Source organism: Ursus maritimus, unplaced genomic scaffold (assembly GCF_017311325.1).
Source record: "Ursus maritimus isolate PB19 unplaced genomic scaffold, ASM1731132v1 scaffold_29, whole genome shotgun sequence".
NCBI classification, from domain to species: domain Eukaryota; kingdom Metazoa; phylum Chordata; class Mammalia; order Carnivora; family Ursidae; genus Ursus; species Ursus maritimus.
This window is the reverse complement of record NW_024425452.1, coordinates 12565429-12587902: the sequence shown is the minus strand read 5'-3', so window position 1 is coordinate 12587902 and position 22474 is coordinate 12565429. Positions and strand designations below refer to the sequence as shown.

At 34.6% G+C, this 22474-nt stretch overlaps 1 protein-coding gene across 1 annotated transcript in view; it reads right to left on the bottom strand.

The window, feature by feature from the left end:
* The window catches only part of TINAG (tubulointerstitial nephritis antigen), a 77123-nt gene that overhangs the window by 8411 nt on the left and 46238 nt on the right, over positions 1-22474 (bottom strand). The window contains exon 10 of the mRNA XM_008691770.1: positions 8189-8234. Within this exon, the coding sequence (XP_008689992.1) occupies positions 8189-8234 (46 nt within the window). The remainder of the gene's footprint in view (positions 1-8188; positions 8235-22474) is intronic.

Below are 22474 nucleotides of genomic sequence, written 5' to 3'. Positions count from 1 at the left end.
TCATGTATTTGATGTCATAATTTACTCTTTTTGTATTGACTCTTTGCCTTCCTAGTCAGTTCTGACATCATAAAGGAGCAATTCAAAACTGTGTCTAAAATTATGGCTTCAATTTACCACTTCAAAGATGGAATGGCCTTAAATTAGCTAGAAATGAGACAGCAACAAAGTATGTGAGAGTTTTAGCAACAATGAACTAAACTGAATTCCAATTTCTAAACTTTTTATTCAGTTCCAATATGCATACTTTCAAAGCTAAGAAGTCAAATAATATTAGTCATAACTTAAGATGAACTGTCAAAAATAATATTTTTAAATTCTTGTAACTATGTTATGTAGCACTGTACCTATTCTCATTTGGACGTCTGAAAATCATTACTACCCACATTTCATCCTTAGATCTTTGGTAAAATCAAAAGACTATGTGAGGCTTTTATAGGCAAATGCAAATTTATGTACTAATGAGATCTAACCCCATAGGTTTGCAAAAAAGACAACATTATAAATTATAAATTATGAGTAGTACTTAGTAAATCAGCACTAATAAAAGACACCTCAGAATATGTGTTTTATTTATTAATCTTATTCTTCCTACTGTTATTTCTTCCATTCCCTCACCAGTTTTTTGTTGTTTCTTCCAAATGCTTGAATTTTAAACAATTTAATTATAAAGGAGTGGGTAAAAATGTAGGGAAGAAATTTTCTAAAGATTTAAATTTCTAAAGATTTTTAAATCTTCTTTTGAGATATATAGTACAGTCACACGTATAAAGTATATTAATAATAAGTGCACAGTTTAGTGAGTTTATACACATTTATAAGTATGTAACCTATGTAACCTCCATGTAGATCAAGATAAAAACCATTTCTAGAATTCCAGAAGGTCTACCATGTTCCCTCCCTGTCGATATCTACCTTCCTATCTACCATCAGTTCTTCCTGGAATTGATGTTTTTAATAATGCAGTAATGCATTATTTTATTCAATAAATAAATATATATGTTACAGCATATATCACTAATTTATTTTTAATTGCTGTGTATTTTTTTAATTATATAACCGTACCACAATTTGTTTATGTATTCTCCTGATAAACACAATGAACATAAGCAGTTATACCATCTACACATTTAACATAGAATGAAAGTTCTATTACTCCATATCCTTACCCATACTTGGTAATATCAATCCTTGTAATTTAAGCCAATCTAGTGAACATGTGATAATATCTCCTGTGGTTTTAATTGGCATTTGATGGACCGCTAATCATGTTGAATACCTTTTCATATGTTGTCTTGCCATTTGGATTTCCTCATTTGTGAAGTAAGTGTTCGAATCTGTTGTCCGGTATTGTTATTGAGCTACTGTTATTTATTTTTTCTTTCTTTCTGTATATTTGTAAGAATTTTATGTATTCTACATGTGAATCCTTGCCACGGAGGGAGAGAGGGAGAGAGAGAGAGAGAGAGAGAGAGAGAGAGAGAGAGATATGATAATCTTCTCTCAGCTTGTTTTATTTTTTCTATCACATAATGCTGCCTTCTGATAGTTTTTATTTTAATGTAGTCTGATCACTTTTTCTTATAAAGTTTATTCATTTTCTGTGCAGTCTAAGAAAGCTTTGCCTGATTGATATTAACATATTTTGTCTAAGTTTTCTTCTAGAGATTTTATTATTTTGCAATCACACTTCCAGTCTATGCTCCACTTCAAATTAGTTTTGCATGTATTTTGTGAGTTGGGGGTCAAGGTTCAGGTTTTTTTCCGCATGAATAGAAAGTTGCTGTAGCTAAGGAATTGACAAACTATGGCTCATGGACAAATCTGGTCAGTAACGTTTGGTACAGATCATGAGTTGAGTGTTATGTTTTGATTTTTTTTTTCCTTAAAGAGTTGTAAAACAACTAAAAGAGAATATATAACAGAGACTTGTTGTGATCCCCAAAATGTAAAATATTTGCTACCTGGCCATTTACAAAAAAAAAAAAACAAAAAACAAAAAACAAAAAAAAACAAACCCAAATAACAAAACAAAACAAAACGCCCTGCTAACCTTGGTCTAGAACTGTTTATTATAAAGAGTCTCCTCTCTCAGCTCAAATTCAGAGGTTTCTCTGCTGTAAAACAAGTGACCATATCCTGTGCTTTAAATCCAGATTATTTTTTTTGTGATATTAGCCTATTCCTCTATTATTTTGTTAATAAAATGATATTTTCCCCAGTTGTAATGATATATAACTGACATGCATCAGTGTAGAGCATAATGGTTTGACTCACATGCATTGTGAAATGATTACCACAGTAAGTTTAGTTAGCATCTATCACCTCATCTAGGTAAAATAAAGAGAAAAAGCAAAAAAAAAAAAAAAAAAAAAAAAAAAGAAAAAAGACAAAAAATTTCCTGATGAGAATTCTTAGGATTTACTGTCTTAACAGCTTTCATACATATCATACAGCACTGTTAACTACAGTGATCATGCTGTATATCATATCCTTAGTATTTATTTATCTTATAACTGGAAGTTGGTACCTTTGACCACCTTTCTCCTACTCTTATGGCCCTCAACCTCTACCTCTATTAATCACAAATCTGATCCCTTTTTCTATGAATTTGGGGTTGGTTTGTTTTAGTTACTACATATAAGTGAGAACCTATAGTATTTGTCTTTGTCTGACTTTATTTCACTTAGCATAATGCCTTCAAGGTCCATCCATGTTGTTGCAAATGACAAAACTTCCTCCTTCTTTCTGGCTAATATCCCATTGCACATATATACCACTATTTTTTAATCCATTGATTGTTTTATGGACACTTTGTTCTGTATCTTAACTATTATAAATAATGCTCCTATGAACATTGAGGGTGCAGATATCTTTTCAAGTTAGTGTTTTCATTTCCTTTGGATATATTCCCCAAAATGGAATTGGTGGATCACATGGTAGTTCTATTTTTAATGGTTCGAGGATCCTTCATAATGTTTTCTGTAGTGGCTTTACCACTTTACAATTCTGCCAACAATGCACAAACTTTTCCTTTCCTCCATTTCCTTCCTAGTATTTATTATGTTTTGTCTTTTTGATGATGACTATTCTAACTGAGGTGAGGTGATATCTCCTTGTGGTTTTGACTTACATTTCTCTAATGACTAGTGCTGTTGGGCATCTTTTCATGTACTGTTGGCCTTTTTTAGGTCTTCTTTGGAGCTAAGTCTATTCAGATTCTTTGCCCATTCTTTAATCTCATTATTAGTTTTCTTGCTACTGAATTGTAGGAGTTCCTTAAAAATTTTGGATAGTAACCCCTTATCAGAAATAGGATTTACAAATATTTTCTCCATTCCATAGGCTGACTTTCATTTGTTACTTTGTTTTTATTTTTGCCTTACTGCGTGGAAGCTTTTAGTTTGATGTAGTCCCACTTGTTTATTTTTTTGTCACTTGTGCCTTTGGTGACATATCCCAGAAGTCATTGCAAAGATCAATGTTAAGGAGTGTTTTCCTTGTTTTCTTCTAGGAGCTTTACAGTTTCAGGTCTTCCATTTAAATCTTTAATCCATTTCAAGTTAATTTTTGTAAATGGTGTGAAATAAGGGTCCAATTTCATTCTTTTGCATGTGAATATCCATTATTCTCAACATTATTTATTAAAGACTACCTTTCCCTAGCCAGTTAATGCTACTTTTTTTCTAAGGAAAAACTATCCTTTTTAAAACTCTGGCCTTTCTTAAGTTTTTCTCTTCATCTTTTATTTTCAACTATTTGATTATGAAATTCCAAGGTGTGGTTTTCTTGCTTTCTCTTTCATGGAGTTTATTGAGCTTTCTGAATCTTTTGGTTGATGTCCTTCAATTTTGGAAAACTATTGGCCATCATGTTTTTAAATATTTATTCTGGCCCATTCTCTCTCTCTCTTAATCCTTCTGAGAATACAATTATATACATGTTAAACCATTTGATTGTGTCCTACCATTTGATTGTATTCACACTGTTCTTTATTTGCTTTTGTTTTTCCATTATGTTTTTCTCTGTGTATTACAAGTTGGATATAATTTATTGAATTTTATTTAAGTCCACTAATTCTGTTTGCAATTTAACCCATACAGTGAGTTCTTAATTTCAAACGTTGCACTCACAGATTCAATGAATCATATTTTAAATATATTTAAATCCTTTGTTAAAATTATCATGATTTCTCTCATCTATGGAACATAAGAACTAGGAAGATCGGTAGGGGAAGAAAGGGATAAAGAAAGGGGGGGTAATCAGAAGGGGGAATGAAGCATGAAAGACTATGGACTCTGAGAAACAAACTGAGGGCTTCAGAGGGGAGGAGGGTGGGGGAATGGGATGGACTGGTGATGGGTAGTGAGGAGGGCACATGTTGCATGGTGCACTGGGTGTTATACACAACTAATGAAGCATCGAGCTTTACATCGGAAACCAGGGATGTACTGTATGGTGACTAACATAATAAAAAAACATTAAAAAAATTCTCCATTTTCATCAAGATTTAAAAAATTTTTTTTACAATGATAATTTTTTTTTTAAGATTTTATTTATTTATGTGACAGAGAGACAGCCAGCAAGAGAGGGAACACAGCAGGGGGAGTGGGAGAGGAAGAAGCAGGCTCCCAGCGGAGGAACCTGATGTGGGACTTGATCCCGGAATGCCAGGATCTCGCCCTGAGCTGAAGGCAGACGCTTTAACGACTGCGCTACCCAGGCGCCCCTACAGTGATTATTTTAAAGCCTATATCTAAAGTGTTATCTACTGCTTCTATTGATAGTTTTCCCCCTTAGTTATTGGTCACATTTTTCTGCTTCACATGTCTCATAATTTTTAAATATATGCTGGATATGTTGTCCTAATAAATATTGAGATTGTCCTTGGTATTATTTTCCTAAGAAGGCTAGACCTTTCTTCTGCTAAAGAAATATGGTGAGGGACTAATCACCTCAATTTGTGCAGAAACTAGTTGGGTCAGGGCTGGAGATAAGCTTTTGTTAAGCTCAGTCCACACCTGATTTAAAATATTGGGGGGGGGGGGGCTTGCCTATTATGTGTGTTTCAGGCTGTCTTCCAATGGGACTCCTCCTCCAGGTTCTCCAAGATTGCAGACTTCACTCTTTCATTGCCCTCCACAGCTACTCACCCTGTTCAAGCAGCAGTAAATTTTCCATAGGAAGAAATGGCTGTGTGTTTTAGGTTCCTCTAAATTCGAATCCAGCTGGATTCTCTTTCTCTCAGAGGTCTCTCTCTCTCTCTCTGCATATTCCAAATGTAATCAGCTTGTGCCCAGCCCTACTGAATGCTCACAGGACAGAAAATCTTCTCCAGATCTCTAGATTCAGATTTCTCATTTCTTTAAAAATATGAGTTTGGAAAATTAATTCTGATGTTATTTTCAACTTATTTAGTGAAATATATGGCTTATTGTTATGTATTACATTTTACTTAGTTTTGGAAGTCATCCATTTTTTTATTATAATTTAATATATTATAGGCCTACTTGTAAATACTTTAAAACATTCATGTATAATTGTGGGCAAATAAAACTTCTCTGAACTTCTCGGTGCTCTTGCAAAAAATTCTAATCCCCTGACACACAAAGAATGTATATGATATAGAGATAGAGAATATTTGCTTTCACTTCTGCCAGAAATATTTTATCTTCACATTCAGTGAGAATTAGATCTGTAGCCATTTGTCTAGTTAATTGATTTGATCCAAAAGAATAATAAAACTTCTCTTATCTCCCCAAGAGGGCCAAAGAGTCAGAGACCAGACAAGGTCTTAAATTAAGCCCATGGTGCCAGGAGTACTGGAACACTATCTCCCTTGGTATTTATATGTTAAAAAGGATGAAGTTCAGCATTTAGAGACATTATCTGTGTTTATCTGGCCCTTGGAAAGATATATTCATATTCCTAACGGTGAGGGTAAGAACACAAGACCCTTTCCATCCCATCTTAGTAGAATTTTTTTTTCTCTCCTTGCAAGAAAGGAGGTTTCCTGTCTCCTATATAGATAGACGGAGAAAATCCACTGTTGTCTGTCCCTCATTTATGAGGTATCAGGTGCTACCTGTATGGAAAAACATTGTTGCCTCTTATCACTGTAAGACTAAAGTAGGAGAACCCATGTGGAGACCTATGGTTATTGATCTGGATGTGAGTATCAGTTAAGTACTCTTTTCTTCTGACCCACGTTCCTTAATTCAAGTGGGATAACATTTCAGACCCTTCATAATTCTTGGCAAGACAGTAGGACTACTTAAAGATTTCATATATTAATTAAACCAAATAATAATTTTTATGTAAAAAGAAAACTATTTTAGTGACGACTCATTTTTTCCTGAATTTACACATTAATGTCATTCATTCACTCATTCAACAAGTATTGTGCATATTCCCAATACGTAGCAGACACTTTGCTTTGTCCTTTGGATACAGTGGTAAATAAAGCAGATATGATACTGGCCCAAGATGAGCATACAGTTAAGTGGAGAAAAAAATCAACCAAAATGTGTGACTTAATAAAATACTATAATTTTTAGTCTGATTCTCATTATTACCACTGACATTAAACAATTTATCTAAAAGAGTTATAGCAGAAAGAAATCTTGCCTGTATGCCCATGAAATACAGTTTTCTTTGAAATTTTTTGACAAGTAGTAAGTTCAGAATTGACAGTAATTGCAACAAAAATAACGTAAAAGGGTGGTATACATACTTGTGTTGGATATATAAGAATGAGTGAGTTAGTGTATGTGTGTGTATGTGTGTGTATGTGTGTGTATGTGTGTGTACACCACCCATGAGGCTCTAGGGTGGAAATGATGAGGTTGGAGGTGAGAGGGTCACGAAAGTTTTCTTGTGCCCTTTCATTCATATTTACTCCACAAATAGCTATGAGGTGCTATATGCTAAAAACTTATGAATTTAGTACATTAAACAAATAATTTGTTTTTGCTTCTAAATATTATATTATTATGAAATTGAATAACTGTTTAAACTCATTTAGTAGAAATCCCATACAGAAACTTAATTGTAGGTATTCGAACAACATATCCCCTCCACAAATTATGAATTTTAGCTATTGAGCATTAATGTTAATTATTAGCTACTTCAAGCTTCATTCTAAGGAAGATAATGATATTTAAGAAAGCTCAGTTTAAATACAAAGAAGCCTCATTCTATTTAAAAGCAAAATACCTCCATGTATCAGCAAAACAGTTATAAGGGGTAACCACATATTTGGGTGATTGATTTTTGTGAGTGCCTTGTGAAGAAATCTAATTAACAAGAATCACCCTGATGAGTATCACTCTTAATAGTTAATGTGTTATAAGTTATAATATGCCCTCTACTGCATATATTCAAATTCTAATTTCATAATGAGTACCATTACCTATTCATTCTATTTCTGCTTTTTTGCAGTAATTAAAACTAAAATTAACATATACATAATATAAGGACCTGGGACAATTCACCAGAATTCACTGTAATTAACTGAATATTTGAGGTAATATGTTCCAGTCTTCTTTAAACTATTTCTTATATTTAACTTTCTATATTTTTTTAGACTAGACATTGTTTCTTTCTCAGTGAAGAAACATGTATATCATAATTGGCAAAAGCAAAAATAAAACACTTTACCACTAGGAAATATATTTTATATATATATATATAATGTTATATACATAATAATATATAATATCAATATGTATAATTGATTATAACATTACAAAGCCATTATCCATGGCAAAAACAAATGTAAGAACACAAAACTGACATACGAGAGAAGTCTAACCATTAATATAGCTGATAAAAAACGTTTTCCTGTTGATTCTTGCTTTGAAAAAAAATACTGATTCTTATACATAACTAATGAATCATTAACACTACATCAAAAACTAATGATGTGCTGTACAGTGGCTAACTGAGCATAATAAAAAAATTTTTTAAATGCTGGTTCTTCATTTATACTTTGAAATAAGAAGAATAGAGAAAAACTGTTACTATAATATAAATGATTATAATGATTTTTCTGCTGGAGAAAATACCATTACTACAAACAATATTACAGTGACTTAGGATAGGACTAGCACAAACCAGGAAGTAGAGACTCAGATGACTCTAAAATACTCACTTCACAGTAGAAAGTCAGTTGGAAAGAGTTACATACCCAGAATTTTTCTTTCTGTCCTCGTGCTCCTTTCAGTGTGCCCCATCTACAAATAATAATAAAAAATATTGGCATGGTTAAAAATATTTGATTTGCATCTTGATAAAATGTAAATTATTGTCAGAATTTTATCTTTTGTATTTTCCTTATGGCCCCATACTGGTTTACTATGGAATTGTCATCATGGCCCTATAAAAATGTGCCCGTGCAGTTTTCTTTTTGACCATAATGTTAGTTACTTGCTCAGAATATATTCATTTATGTACAAATGGCTTAAAATCAAATTCATTTATCCGAGAAGATAAATTGTAGGGCAACTGAGGTACGGAGGTTTTAAAGTACTTAAAGATGCCTCCCCTCTTTACATCTAGCCCTCTGAAACTCTACCCTACATAATGTAAACTAAAAATCTCCAAGAGTACTGATAATCATAATATAAATACAGATAACAGTTGTAGATAAGAGAATTTATGTGGAAATATGCATGTGTGTATATTATTTCAAAAAATGGCTATGTGCCTAATGTGAGATTTCTGTTTACGCATGTCCATATGGAAATCAAATCTTTTACTCCTAGAACTGGTCCATTTTCAATGTAGCATGTAACAATTCATAAAGAATCCAAACTTACAATAGCTCATGTTTTCTCCTGATTAAACCCAGTGAGGGAGATGTTAGTAACATGTTTTATTTACTAATAAAATAAACAGACTTGTCTAAGAACATAGAGTGGGAGATGTTGAGCCCAGACTCCAAATCCTATGTTCTCCTTCATCTTGTATTTCTCTCTCATAAATATCCAGCCCCCAACTGCAGCATGTCCTGAGCAGCAACCGTTTTAGGTGGGGAAAGCATATGGACTACCACTTTCATGTGCTGTGATGCATTGTGAGAATACAATTCTGCCCACATATCACTCCCCCAATCCATCCCTAATATCCCAAATCTCAACATCAGAACTCCTTAAAGTTGAATCCCAGTATCACCCTGTATAACAAACATTCCTGGAAAAAAAATTCCTGGAAGAAATGCAAATTCATTCAAATATTATCAACATGTCCATTTGCTAGAAAGCTGTTCTTAGTAGGGTACAGAATAAGATGGTGACACCATAGCACAGAGATACTGTCTAAAGAAAGCAGGTTTATGATAGAGATCTTGGGGATATTCAAAAAAATATATTAATGCATATAGATCCTTTGGCACAAAAAGGAGGGAGGAAAAAATGATGTGGAAGATGGGATAACCCTGAAAAAACAACTTTTCTTTCTCTTTTTCCTGGTAGAGGCTAGGAGTGGTGATTTCAATGCTTCCTATCTCTCTCTTGGTTTTCTGCCACATGCAGGAATAGTAGACTGGAATACTTGAAGGTTTCAAATATTCTGGGCAGCTTAATGTGTAAGTTCAAGCAAGCTTAATTTTGAAAGCCATTCTGCAGTTTTATAATTATATTTACATCCTTATAACTTTTTTTACAAAAAGCTATAATCACCATTGACAAAAATTACCACTCACAATAAGTGCCCCCAAATCTTCAAAGGTCATTATATACTTCAAGTAGTAGGCCATATCTGAAACTTTGGGTTGCTCATTTTCTACTCATTTATTATGAATCTCGTATCAATTTCAAAAAGCCTTTACCTCAGTCAAATTTCCTTTCAGGTGATCTGGCTACTAGATACTTTACCCATTTACATAAAATACAAAAGTAAATCAGAGTATCTAAGGAACCATTCAACTCCAGTATAAACCAGGCAGGAGAGGAAACCCATATCTGAGATTCCATCAAATCCATGAGAAGTTCAGGCAGTTTTGTTTGAGGCGCTAATGGGCCTCCTAAGAAAGAATGCCTAATCAAAAAAGAAGGATCCAGACAGGACAAGCTTGGTCTAATAACTACACCAAGGTCAAAAGACAGGAGGAGCACCCGAGAGGATACTTCTGTCACTCACATCTATCCACACTGGACTTAGCTAAGTTTAGAGCTGGGGGAAAGGCCAGACTTGGTATAAAAAACCTGATAGGTCTATTTCACTAAAAACTATATATTGTATAAAACCCACTAATGACACTCAAATAGAGAGTAATGCCAAGTTTCTTTCCTCTTCTATAAGATCTTTCTAACTTCTTGGGCTCCAATGCACTGAGGATGATACATGGGAAGACGAAAGAGTATTCAACAGAGGGGACAGAAAAGACGTACAAGAAAAATACACCAGGAGTTGAGTATTTGCATTTACTGTGAAGTCCTTCTCAAATACTCCTAGACACGCTCAAAAATATTGAGATACTGTCTGGGGGCGTGAAGATCCATAGTCACATATGGGGTTCAGATTTAGCAAAACAATGACTACACATAATTTCATTACCAACAGATCAGAGACTAAATTTAAGGAAACAGAACATTTTCTCACAAAGGAGAAGAGATTTCAAAATGTAGTCATTCGTCTTATTCCAGTATTAGCAAATAAATTATAAGTGAAATAAACTACTTTGAAGACATCTAAGAAATACAAACTATCATTTTTACCATTGTTCATTTAGTTTTTTCATATGTTCCTGTACATTTTGTTAAGATTTAAATAATATTTTCAGTGGTATAATAGCAATAATTCTTATTTTGCAAATCTATCAACTTTTTGGAGTTTCTATAAGTTTCAGGAAACACTACTGTTCATTATAACTTTAAGATGTCTTTATGAAAATACATTTCTAACCTAGAGAGAATGCCAGCATTCAGATTATTACAAACATTCTCAAAAGGGACAGACAAAAAAAATCAAGTCTTCAAATAGAGGTGAGAGAGGAAGAAGAAAAGAAGTCCACTGAGGTTGACAGTTTCAGACACTAGTGTGCTTGTGAAAGAAAATTATAAACAAAGGTTATTAACCTTGACAAAATTCAGATAAAAAGAAGATATCACACCTCACCAAGGAAGCTATTGTACAGTTCCCAACGTTACAGCCTCTATGTCAGATGACAGGCAAGGTCCATCCATCACAGGCTCTAATGTTTGCATTGCAACTTACAGTTATCTTTTCTTGCCTGTATCGTTTTTAGACAGTTTCTAAGATGTTAATCAGCCCATAGAGTCACAGTGGGGTATTGCAGAGAAATATGCCTGTGGGTTGTTTTCTAAATATCCCATGCTTTCTGAAAAACTGGGAAAAATCACTTTGCCCTAGGTGGTTTCCCACTGATATCATAGCAAATTCATGTAATTAAAACCTTTATCCAAACAAAAACAAAGGTTAACTGGTACAAAACAAGAAGACTACTTAATATCTCTCACTTATGGGAGAGAGTTCTATATATATATATATATTCTTGAATTATGGTACCAGACTTTGACTTGCTTTTATACCAATAGGCTGAATATTCTAGAAACAGGTATATATTTTTACAAATATCCTTTTATAAGTCAATGGCTGTCTTTGGGGACATAAGGATCTTCATTACATTCATAAATACTTTAAACATAACTATTTACACTCTTTTTTCCTTCACTTATATATCTTCATTTTAAGGGCTATTCATAAACATGTCTTTAGATAGGCCAGGACCATAACCTGACTCTGTTGAGATTGTTTTCTTAACCCTGCTAATTTGAAACAAATTATACAAGAGAATCACAAGTTTGAAAGACTTGCTGTGGCTTTTCTTGCTTCAAGAAATTCTATTTCATATGAACTTTATACTGTTCCTTTGAATTTTTTCTACCTCATTAAGTTAAATTGTTTTAATTATTTAAGACCTATTAATACCTATTTTCTCTTAAAATTTCATGACACCTGGGAAAATGCTAATATTGAAAAAAATCTGGGCAGCTCTCATACCACATTCCCTGAGGATGCCTGAGAACTGAGGGTTCCCGATGCTGAGTCTATGTTTACATCTCTCACTTCAAGCATGTGATCGTTTATGCTCTTCCTTCTGGACTGGTCTCATATGCCTACTTTTAGGTAGTTCTGGAAATACTACCCTTTTGCATAATATCAAGTCTTTCTGGAGAGACCATCAATTCTGCAGAGCAAAGCATCAAGACCCATTCAAGGATGATGTAAGATTTTGTATCGCTAAGGTTAGGAATATCTTTATTCATGTTCTCTTTTAAAACTTGTTCTTTTCCGATAACAGTGCTAATCAATAGGAGAATTATGAAAAGCATATTTTAAGCTATTTCTAGATACCAAAATTATTGGAACTGAGTCACTACTTTGCACAGAATTTTAAATAATAAGTGCTGTTATTGTTGTTGTTTCTCCCTTGGTTTTGGTTGATTTTGTGCTCTAGGTGCATATATTCAGTCGTGGTCACATTAGATATGGTAAATAAGAAAGAACTGAAGATACGACTTTCTTAAGGTAATATTTATAGTCCCATAAATATCTCTCTAAAAAAAAAAAAACCCATAGAATCTCTGTGTACTTCATCCACCTATTTTGGCCTGTATTCAGAAAATGGTTGTTTAGTACAAAGAAGATATATCTTCTGCCTTCAAGAAGCTGACAATTTAATGAGAGTGATTAAATTGTTTAAATTATTTAAGACCCATAAATACTTCTTTTCTCTCAAAATTCAGTGACACCTGGGAAAACGCTGTATTGAAAAATCTGGGCAGCCACTGTACCACTTTCCCTGAGGATGCCTGAGAACGGATCATTCCCTAGAGTGAGTGGGAAACACACCTAATGGGAGTGAAATGAAAAATAAACAAGTATAAAAATAATTTGAAGCCCCCCCAAGAAATCATTTGAATCCATAATTGCTACTTTTATAAAAGCGTGTTTTAAAATTTTCTATGGGTTACAGACAAAGAAATTAACTGCCTACAGAGGGCAAAGACGACTTCCTTCACAGAATTGAGTAGAAATTCTTTGGGTACCAATGAAAGTATAGAATTTTAGGCACAATAAGTAAGTGCAAAGTCACAAGAGAGCTGGTGAAACTTCATCTTATTCTAAGCCTATTCTAAGAGCAGCACTCAGTCCCGTGGGACTGCAGAACAGTGAAGGGAGTAGCAGGAAATCAAGTTAGAAAAGCAGATTTGGCTCAGGCCCTAAAAAGCACCCATAGCCACAAAACTTGGCACTCAGAAAGTTGGTGATAAAGTGTCATTCACATATGGTAATGCCATGATCCAGACAGTCTTTCAGAGAGATAACTCTGGTATGAGAGTGAGGGAGAGATTCCAAGGGAAGGAGATTGAAAGCATGAGATAAATGTTGGTCATTAAAGCAAGAAATAATGAAATTCTGAATAAGAATGTAAGACCCATAAAGGAAATCTTGTTTCTTCTTTTAACACCTGTATCTTCAACATCCAGAATAGTGACTAAGACATTCATCAACCCTAAATATATATTTGTTGAGCAAGTGAATTGAACTATATTGGCAGTAAGTGAGTTGAATTGTTCACAGGAGGACACAGGTTTGAGAGCTATTTTGGAGATAAAAGTGATGGAGAGTATTATGCTAAGTGAAGTAAGATGGTCAGAGAAAGACAAATATCATATGATTTCACTCATACATGGAATTTAAGAAACAAAACAAATGAGCATAGGAGGAAATGAGAAAGGAAAACCAAGAAACATTCTCCTAACCATGGAGAAGAAACTGATGGTTAGCAGAGGGGAGGGGGATGGGGGGGATGGGTGAAACAGGTGATGGGGATGAAGGAAGGGATTTGCTGGTGATGAGCACCGGGTGCTGTGTGGAAGTGTTGAATCACTAAATTCTATACCTGAAAATAATATTACACTGTATGGTTAACTAACTGGAATTTTAATAAAAACTTTTAAAAAGTGATGGAATTTGTTGGCCAAGTAGAAGGGGAGAAGAAAGAATCAAGGTTAACTCTAAGATTTTAAGGTTGAATGACTAGGTGCCTCCAAAGTGGTGTTATTCGTAGTGCACTTCACGTGACACAGAGATGGGTTCCCGACAATCAGGTGCATGGGTCAGTGCCAAAGACTGTAATTACAGAATGGCTTCATCTGCTTCTGAGTTCTCTCTACTGATAATGGGTCTGTGTATTAACCTTTAAATTCATTACTTTTCAGGGTTTCTGACAGGTAAAATACTGTATGAATCAAGGAACGCTGATTATTAAAAGAAATTGTGAAAGAGCCTTTCTACAGATTGAGAATTCCTCTGAGATGAGAACAATTATCTCCTAACTCACATGTCAAGATCACGACTGCTTAAGAATCAAGTTCTTTAAAGCAGATCTCACACTCATCGAAGAATCTGGAGTTACAAGGAGAAAAAAATGTTTTATTTTATGTTGATGGTAGGTGTTAGTACACTTAGCAGAATCATCTAGACCATGATGTTTCAATACACTTGGCTATTTACCACTTCTGGGATCCCAGCATGTGCCCAATAGACTAACAATAGGAGTTCAAACATGTTTTCTGGGCAGACCAATTCTGTATTAGTGAATACAGATCCACACAGATAAAAAAATAAAGTTTCTCAACAGTGGACATGTAAAGAAATCTTACGCAGTACAGCCTACTAGAACAGGAAATTTAGGAGGAAAACAGGGAACAAATACATAAGAGAGCCTGATATGGAACTCCAACCCTTATTAAGGAAATGAAAGTCAGATAGGATACAAGTATAAAGAAACCACCAGATGAGCCTCAAGCCAATAACAATGATATGACTACTCAGATATAGGATTTTGCTTTTAAAGGTGAGATTGCAGATAGACTCTCAGCTCCCTTTGCACAAAGATTTGAAAGATTAGTGCAGCAAGAATGAGGCAAAAATAAGCAGGCTTTTGTTGCCTTATGAATGTTCTCCCAGAGACACTTAGTAAGTTCATTCAAAAAGTGCTAGTGAGTGTGGCAGTGTCGAATAGGATAGAGAGCTCTAGAAGGTAATTAGTGCTAGATCAAAGACGAAAGAAAATAGACTGCAGGGGAAAGCAAAATAAAATGAGGGCATTCCCCCATCTCCTTTCATTTTTCACTGAAGCAAAATGTAAATCAAGTCAGGGTTTACTCAACTTAAGATCAGGTACTTTTATTGGTATGTTCTGCCAAGGGGCTACCAATTTTGTCATAGTTTGGAGAAGCATATGGAAATTTGTGAAAGATCAATCTTTTTGTGTATGAAAATGGCAAAGATGACCGTGTGCTCCTAATATTAATTACTCATCCAACCACACTATTTACTGAGTTGCTGATATATTACCGAGTTGCTTATCCTACCCCATCCTAATATTTCAGGAAGCAAAAATATTATAACACCACACATAATTGGACCTATGAAGAGGACTATGGAAGAAAATGACAAGACAGTTGTGCCCAGGTGTGCTCTGGTCAGAATGGTCTGCTGTGGAACTGAGAAAACGAGCCCTCTGCATTTGCTATAGTGACAGAATGTATGTTAAGATAGTCACAATCACGTGAAATGTACTTGACAGAGGGAGTACAAGATCAAAAATTTCCATCATCACCAATGACACTTAACTAGGGTAGTATCTTATGAAGACATACCATGAGGGAAAGCGTCAATCCTTTGATGTTAGAATAGAAATGGCTTATCTTCTCATAAAATCTCAGCACTCAAAGGAGACTCAGAGATTACAGTATACTCCAGGTTATGGCTCACAGGCTAAATCTGGCCCACTGTCTGTTTTCATAAATAAACTTTTATGGAAAAATCAAGTTCATTTATTTACATATTATCTCGGTCAGCTAATAGCCAAGGTGAGTTGTGAAAAGCATATAGCACTAAGTGTTAATCTGATTCTACTCCAATTTCTTTGCTTCATAGATAAAGCAACTAAGCCCCAAAGAGGTTAAGTAATGTTTCAAAATTGTGTGGTAAGTGGCTAAGCTGGTACTAGAATCTAAAGCCAATTAATAACACAAGCAATAAAAAACAGGACTAGCAGAAGACAGAGAGGAGTGGGATCATTTATAGTTGAGATGGAGAAGGCATTATGTGCCTTGAGTAATTTGTAACAGAGGCCAAGAGCAAATGAGGACACACCTGAAAGAAGAGCATTTAATGCCAAGAATTACTCTGTGTGCATGCATAGAGAAACCATGAAAGGAAGGAGGAGAATTGTAGACAGCCGTAAAAAGATAAAGCTGGTGATGGCGAGCAAAGACTAAAATGAAAAAGAAGAGGGTTGGAGGCAGGAAGAACAGTCCGATCATTATAATAATATTCCAATCACGGGTGCAATCATCACACCCAACCATCTCACTTGTATCCAGAAATTTAATGAATATAATCATGACAATGATGGGGATGGAAAAGAATAATATTCAATGCATTCGTTTGAGGATCAAAATAAATCAAAGTTGTCAATGTCACATCATATTCACATTAATGTCACAATATCAATTCATCACCAGTAAAATTTATATTTTCGCAAACTTTCCCTTTTTATTGTAATGTAGATTTGGTCTGACCCTCTCTTTAGTCTTACTAAAGTAGTCAGTAGTACCCTCCATGTTTCTGCTTAGAGAAGACCCTGGAAATTGCCATAGCAACCCATGCCTTTTAACAAAATCTCCCGGTTCGTTCATTCATCAGGATTGTCATATATATCATATTCTTGGAACACAGGATAGAATCCTGATCTTAGATTCTGAAAAGGTAAGCTTGTAATATGTACTATGTACATTCTAAAAATGTGCAGTGATTACACTGAAAGCGCTCTTACTTTTAAGAAACAGCCAATCCACACTCCAGCTGACAGAGAGGAGTCAGAAGCCACTGTACTTCCTACTCCTGATGTCCCCTTCCCCCACCACACATCTCTGGAAATTCACATTCACTTTACCTTACTTCCATGTGAATTCTATCATGTGTGGAGTTTTGAGGGCAACACCTACCACAGAAGATACGAGTTTATAGGGCAAAGTCACAAAAAAGAATTTAAACTAAATCTAGAAGGTAGCACTCTATCAGGGGTTAATAAAATCCCATCACACAGCCCACCCCCCCAAATCTGAACTATCCACAGACATTAACACTCATTCAACAAGAACGTAAAGTGTACTTTCCCAAATACTGAAAGCCATTTTCAGCCTTGGCATAACCCATTGCCCCAGTTCTTCATGAATCTAAGAAATTGCCTATAATTACCTTCCTCAACTAACCATTTGTTCATGCACCATCTTTCCCTGACGTCTACCAACTAGGAAATTGTTATTTCCAACCGTGCTGATTTTACACAATCCAGTAGAATTAAAGTGGCTGTGACCAAACTCCTACTATTTACATGGCTTTCTTGGTACAAATAGAATCATATTATCTAAGGCCATGAAACTTTTATCATGTATACCAACGTTATTCATCTACTCCTACAGTCACATTTCTCTTTCCTGTCTCATTCTTACCCATCTACTTATGTTCTCAGTGTAAGCTGGATCAAAAAAAATTAAATAATAATAAATTGCAATAATATGTGTAAAGATGTATATCATAGATAAGTACTCATTAATGCCATAATTAGAATCAGCTCCAAATTATAGTTTCTAAAAATAATTCTGAAAATAGGCTCAGAGTAATAAAAAAAAGTTAAGAGAAGTATGAAATTTTAAAAAATTAAGTGAACTGTAAAGTGAGTAGCCTACTCGGTGGCAGACGCACTGTCTCACTTAATCCTCACAAGATGGTGAGCATTAGATTATTCCCCAACGTAGTAGATGAGAGAACGGAGACATAGAGATTAAGTAACCTGCCCGAGATCACCCAAGGAGAAGAGCAGAACTAGCATTTGAACCTAAACTTGACTCCAAAACCCAGTTCTTTATGATCTACGGCATTGCTTCCACAATCTGTCCTGAAGCAAAAGAAGACCTTAAAGATCTTCGTGTGTGTGTGTGTGTGTGCGTGTGTGTGTGTGCATGTGTGCACATATATATTGTTTTATATGTGTTGTATAAGCCACATTCTTAGGAATGTCAAGAGAGCTTTCTAAGAATTCTTTTTAAAACAAGGCTTCTACCATGCCTACACCTAAATGAAAAAATAAAGTTCTTTTCTTTTTTTTTTTTTTTTTGTTATTGTTTTGTTTTGTGAAAGGTCAGTTCGTAGTAATAGCAGTTATAGAGTAGAATGGACCTGGTCAGGGTTTGAGATGACAAATCAATGAGACACCAATGTCAAACAAGAGAAAACAAATGGAGCACAAACTGTTCTGTCAATATGATTCAGTGCTGACAGACAAAGGCAACACGATTCAATCAGCACTGAAAATAGAAGAAAAATAAACCTCATTTATCACTTGCACCGTCGCCAGGGTCCCTCTCCACTGCCGGGCTTCTGTTAGTGAGTTCAAATCAAAGAATCTCAACAGTCTGCAGAAACTTCCAGTGGCTTCCTTGAATGACTGAGTGGCAGCTTTCCATAGTTGCATCAAGTTAGTAGGTCTTATCTTAATTTACTGGTTAAGGCTCTTCACATTATTCATCTCATTATCCTCAGCATCTACCAAGGTGTCTAGTAAATAATCATTGCACAATAAAATTTGTTTAAATTTTCAGTTGGAAATCAATGTGGGGGGTATCTACATGAACTAAATAACCGCACTTTTTTTCCAAAGAAGCTAAAATAATTTTGGAAGTCATTCAATATAACAGCCAAAGGATTATTTTAGCCTTTGTATAGTTTTAATTAATTAGGTTTGTTTTCATCAAGTTTAATACACACACAACAGAAAAATATATGAAAGCTAAGTAAACTCACATAGAAGTCAAATCCAGCAGGACTTAAGATGGAGATAAAAAATATTTTAATGTAATTTGTACCTAAAATTACAACTACAGATAAAGATGCAAAATTTTAACAAGAAGAACTAACTGCTATTTGTTCTTTCTTTTACTGCAGACTTTGAGAGCACCAAGCTCAAAGGGCATTTTTCAGCTGTTTTCTGAGACCTCTCAGCAACATTGCACACTGCTAACTCTTCCTGCCTGCTTGGAACACTTTCTCCCCCAGCTCTGTGTGATACCTAGCCTGGTCCTCCCTCTCTGACTTTAGTCTCCTTTACTAGCCCCTCCTTCTCTATTTGACCTTTAAATATTGGGGTTCTTCGGGTTTGGGTCTGCCATCCTCCTTTCCCATTCCGATGGTTTCAGCTACCATCTAAATGCTGATCACTTTCAATGGTTTCTCTTGGGCTCATAAAAGCCTATAGTTTTACTCCAGAAATACATATAATTGCTTATTTGACCTTTCCATTTAAATGTCTCCAGAAATCTCAAATTCAGTGTACCTAAATTGAACTCCTGATTCTTCCATTTCCACCTGCTCCTCTCCTCTTCTCTGTATCAGTAAATGGAACATTTGTGCACTCTCTTCCTCATGAAGGATACCCGGGGTGTATTCGTGATACTTGCTTCTCCAATCACTACCCCTTCGGACAAATTACCAAGTCTTGTCAATTGTATCAAAAAAAGATACACCTCACACTCACTTACTCATATTTAGAACTACCAACCTAGTCCAAGCTGCCATTATTTCTTGATCAGAGCTTCTGACATTAATTTCCTAATTGTTCTTCCTGTTCCACCTTCAACCCCATAATTTCACTCTCTAAGCATCAGAGAGAGTGACCTTTTTTAAAAAAAATGCAAATTGTGCAATTTTCCTTTGAAAGCCCTTGAAAATAATTCTGGTAAAACTTGGGATGAGGTTCAAAACTCTAACCATAAATAACAAGGCTCTGCAAGCTTTGTCTGATACTGACTTCACCTCTTGTCTTTTGACCAGATTGTCCATACTTGTGTTTATCCAAAGTCATTTCTAGTAATTCCCAAAAGACATCAGGATAGTGACTTAGAGGAGATAGTGAAGCAGATTTTAGGCAACATAATCCTTATAAAGAAAGTGTAATAACTGTAGAGCAGGAAGATTTATCCAGTAGTGCTGAACACTGATTGGCACTTAGTATCGTGTGCCATGTTAGGGCAGTAAGGGCTTGAGTAGAAGCGTCAGCATAACGGAGCAATGGAGCTGTTGCTGTACACACCAACCTGAACTTCAATTCAGAATGTAGACTGGGGATTGTACCAGTGACCAACAAGATGGTGAGTGAGGCGAAGAATAATCTACCTTGTCTGTTGGCAACCACAGAGTCTGGATAGATTTCTTTTAGTTTATGGAGAGGGTGAAAGAGGGAAAAACCACTTGATAGCAAACATATATTCATGGGATATAAAACATTGTCCTGTGCTCTTGGAAAAAGATAATGCCTTGGAAAAATTATCAATGATAAGAGAACTTTCTATGAGATTAACTTGCATTCTCAGGAGACTGAAAGAAAGTTTGACTTTTATGCACTGATGACATTAGTAGAGAACAGGTTAAGGCATATGGATAACGAGATTAATAAAGCACAAGTATTACAAACAAATTGAAAGGAACACAGGTAAGGCAAAGAAACTGTTTTATGACAACTTTCCTGATATTTATTATGCTTTTTACTTAATACCAATTTGAAAGTGGAGGGCTGTATTTTTATAAGATTAATATCTTGTTCTGTTAATTAAAAAATTTTGTTGGTTTTGATTTCATGCTTTCTGAAATTGGGTAACTTCTACTTTATTATCTTTTTCTTCACACTTGAGTGATTTAACTTCATACATAATTTTACTATTTCCACATTATGACATTATGACGTTTTTAAAAATAGCACAAACATACTTATATATAGTAATCTCTATGTGTAAATTATGCAAGGAAATGCAAACATAAATATAATCCAGTGTTTTTGAGCCAAAATATCAGAATCTTATGCTCTTATAGTTACACATCTTTTGAGAGTATTTTTAACTCTATCAGGGGCAAGATTATGGTGTTGAGTTCATGTAGATGAAGCATTTGGAATAGTGTCGAGAATGTAAATGCTACACAAAGGAGTTAGCAAAAACTGCTACTACTTTGTCAGCACAATATTATCATACCCAACTCACCAAACTTGATGAATTAATTTTCTGGAAAGATATCAATTTAATCAGAGTTGAAAGCCAAATTAGGTAAATGAATATAAGGTATGCTAGTAAAGATATAAAATAATTATTACCACAAAAGAGCTTTAGAGTCGGCTAGTTTAGTGTGAGTTTTAAGGAAAAATTACCTCACATATAGCTCCAGAAATCTGAAAATTACCCAGTTTATTTTATGAGACTATCATAATGTTACCAAAATCTGAAAAGGTAATAACATAAACAGACTTTTAGTTTCCTTGATAAGTAAAACTGTAAAACTTGAACTAAAATGCTAATAAATCATGCACATTGGTTTATATAGCCTATGAGCCTTCACAACATAATAAATTCTAGAAATATAACTAGTCTACTACAGAAATTCACCGATAGAATATAACATAGGATCTATTGAAAAGCATTCACTCATCTCAACATATATTAAAATTTTCTATTACATTTTTAAAACTCACTGTGATCAAAACTCTTTCTTTATTTTTTTGAGTAATCTCTACACCCAACATGGGGCTTGAACTCAAGACCCCAAGATCAAGAGTTGCATGTTCTCTTAGCCAAGCCAGCCAGGCACCCTTGACCAAAACTCTTTAAAAAACAGGTTAGAAAGGTACTTTCTGGCTTTAAAAAAAGACAATTGATCTTGAGTCAAGAACCAACACATAGTTAAAGATTAAACCTCAGAGGAATTTAATTTAAAGGAACGAAATTACGGTAAGTCCTCTTTCCAAGTTAGAGAGTTCTTAAAGCCCTGGACAGTTTAATATACATGAAATAAGCTTTGTTTTGATCTGGAGTTATTTTGATGTGTACAACAGAATATTTTCTGTACCTACCAATGCACCAAAGCTAATTTCCTTTCCAAATTTCACTAATTTCCTCTATTACCTAATGTCATCTTTTTTCACACACAAAAAAAGGGTTTTTAAAATTCTATTCAAAAAATTTAAAACCATATTCTGTCCAGATTTCCTCCAAGAAAATCAAGGAATAGTATTTAATTAGATGTCTTCACTAGCAACCCAAGGAATGCCCAATTACACTTATAAAACATAAAATATAATTTATTTTGCCAAATTTTTCCTAAACTCTGTACTAAATAGTGTTTTGTCCCACTTTTATATGTTTTAGGAAAGCATCAAAACCCAAATAGTACCACTGAAACTAGTATTTTCAATTAAATTCATCCAAATTTTGCAAAATATCAAATTACACAATGTAATTCTGCATTCCATTCCTCAGCAAAATTCATTCTGAAGTCAATTACCAAATAGCAATTGTGGTTTTGCTTGAGAAATCTTGAAATAAAATTG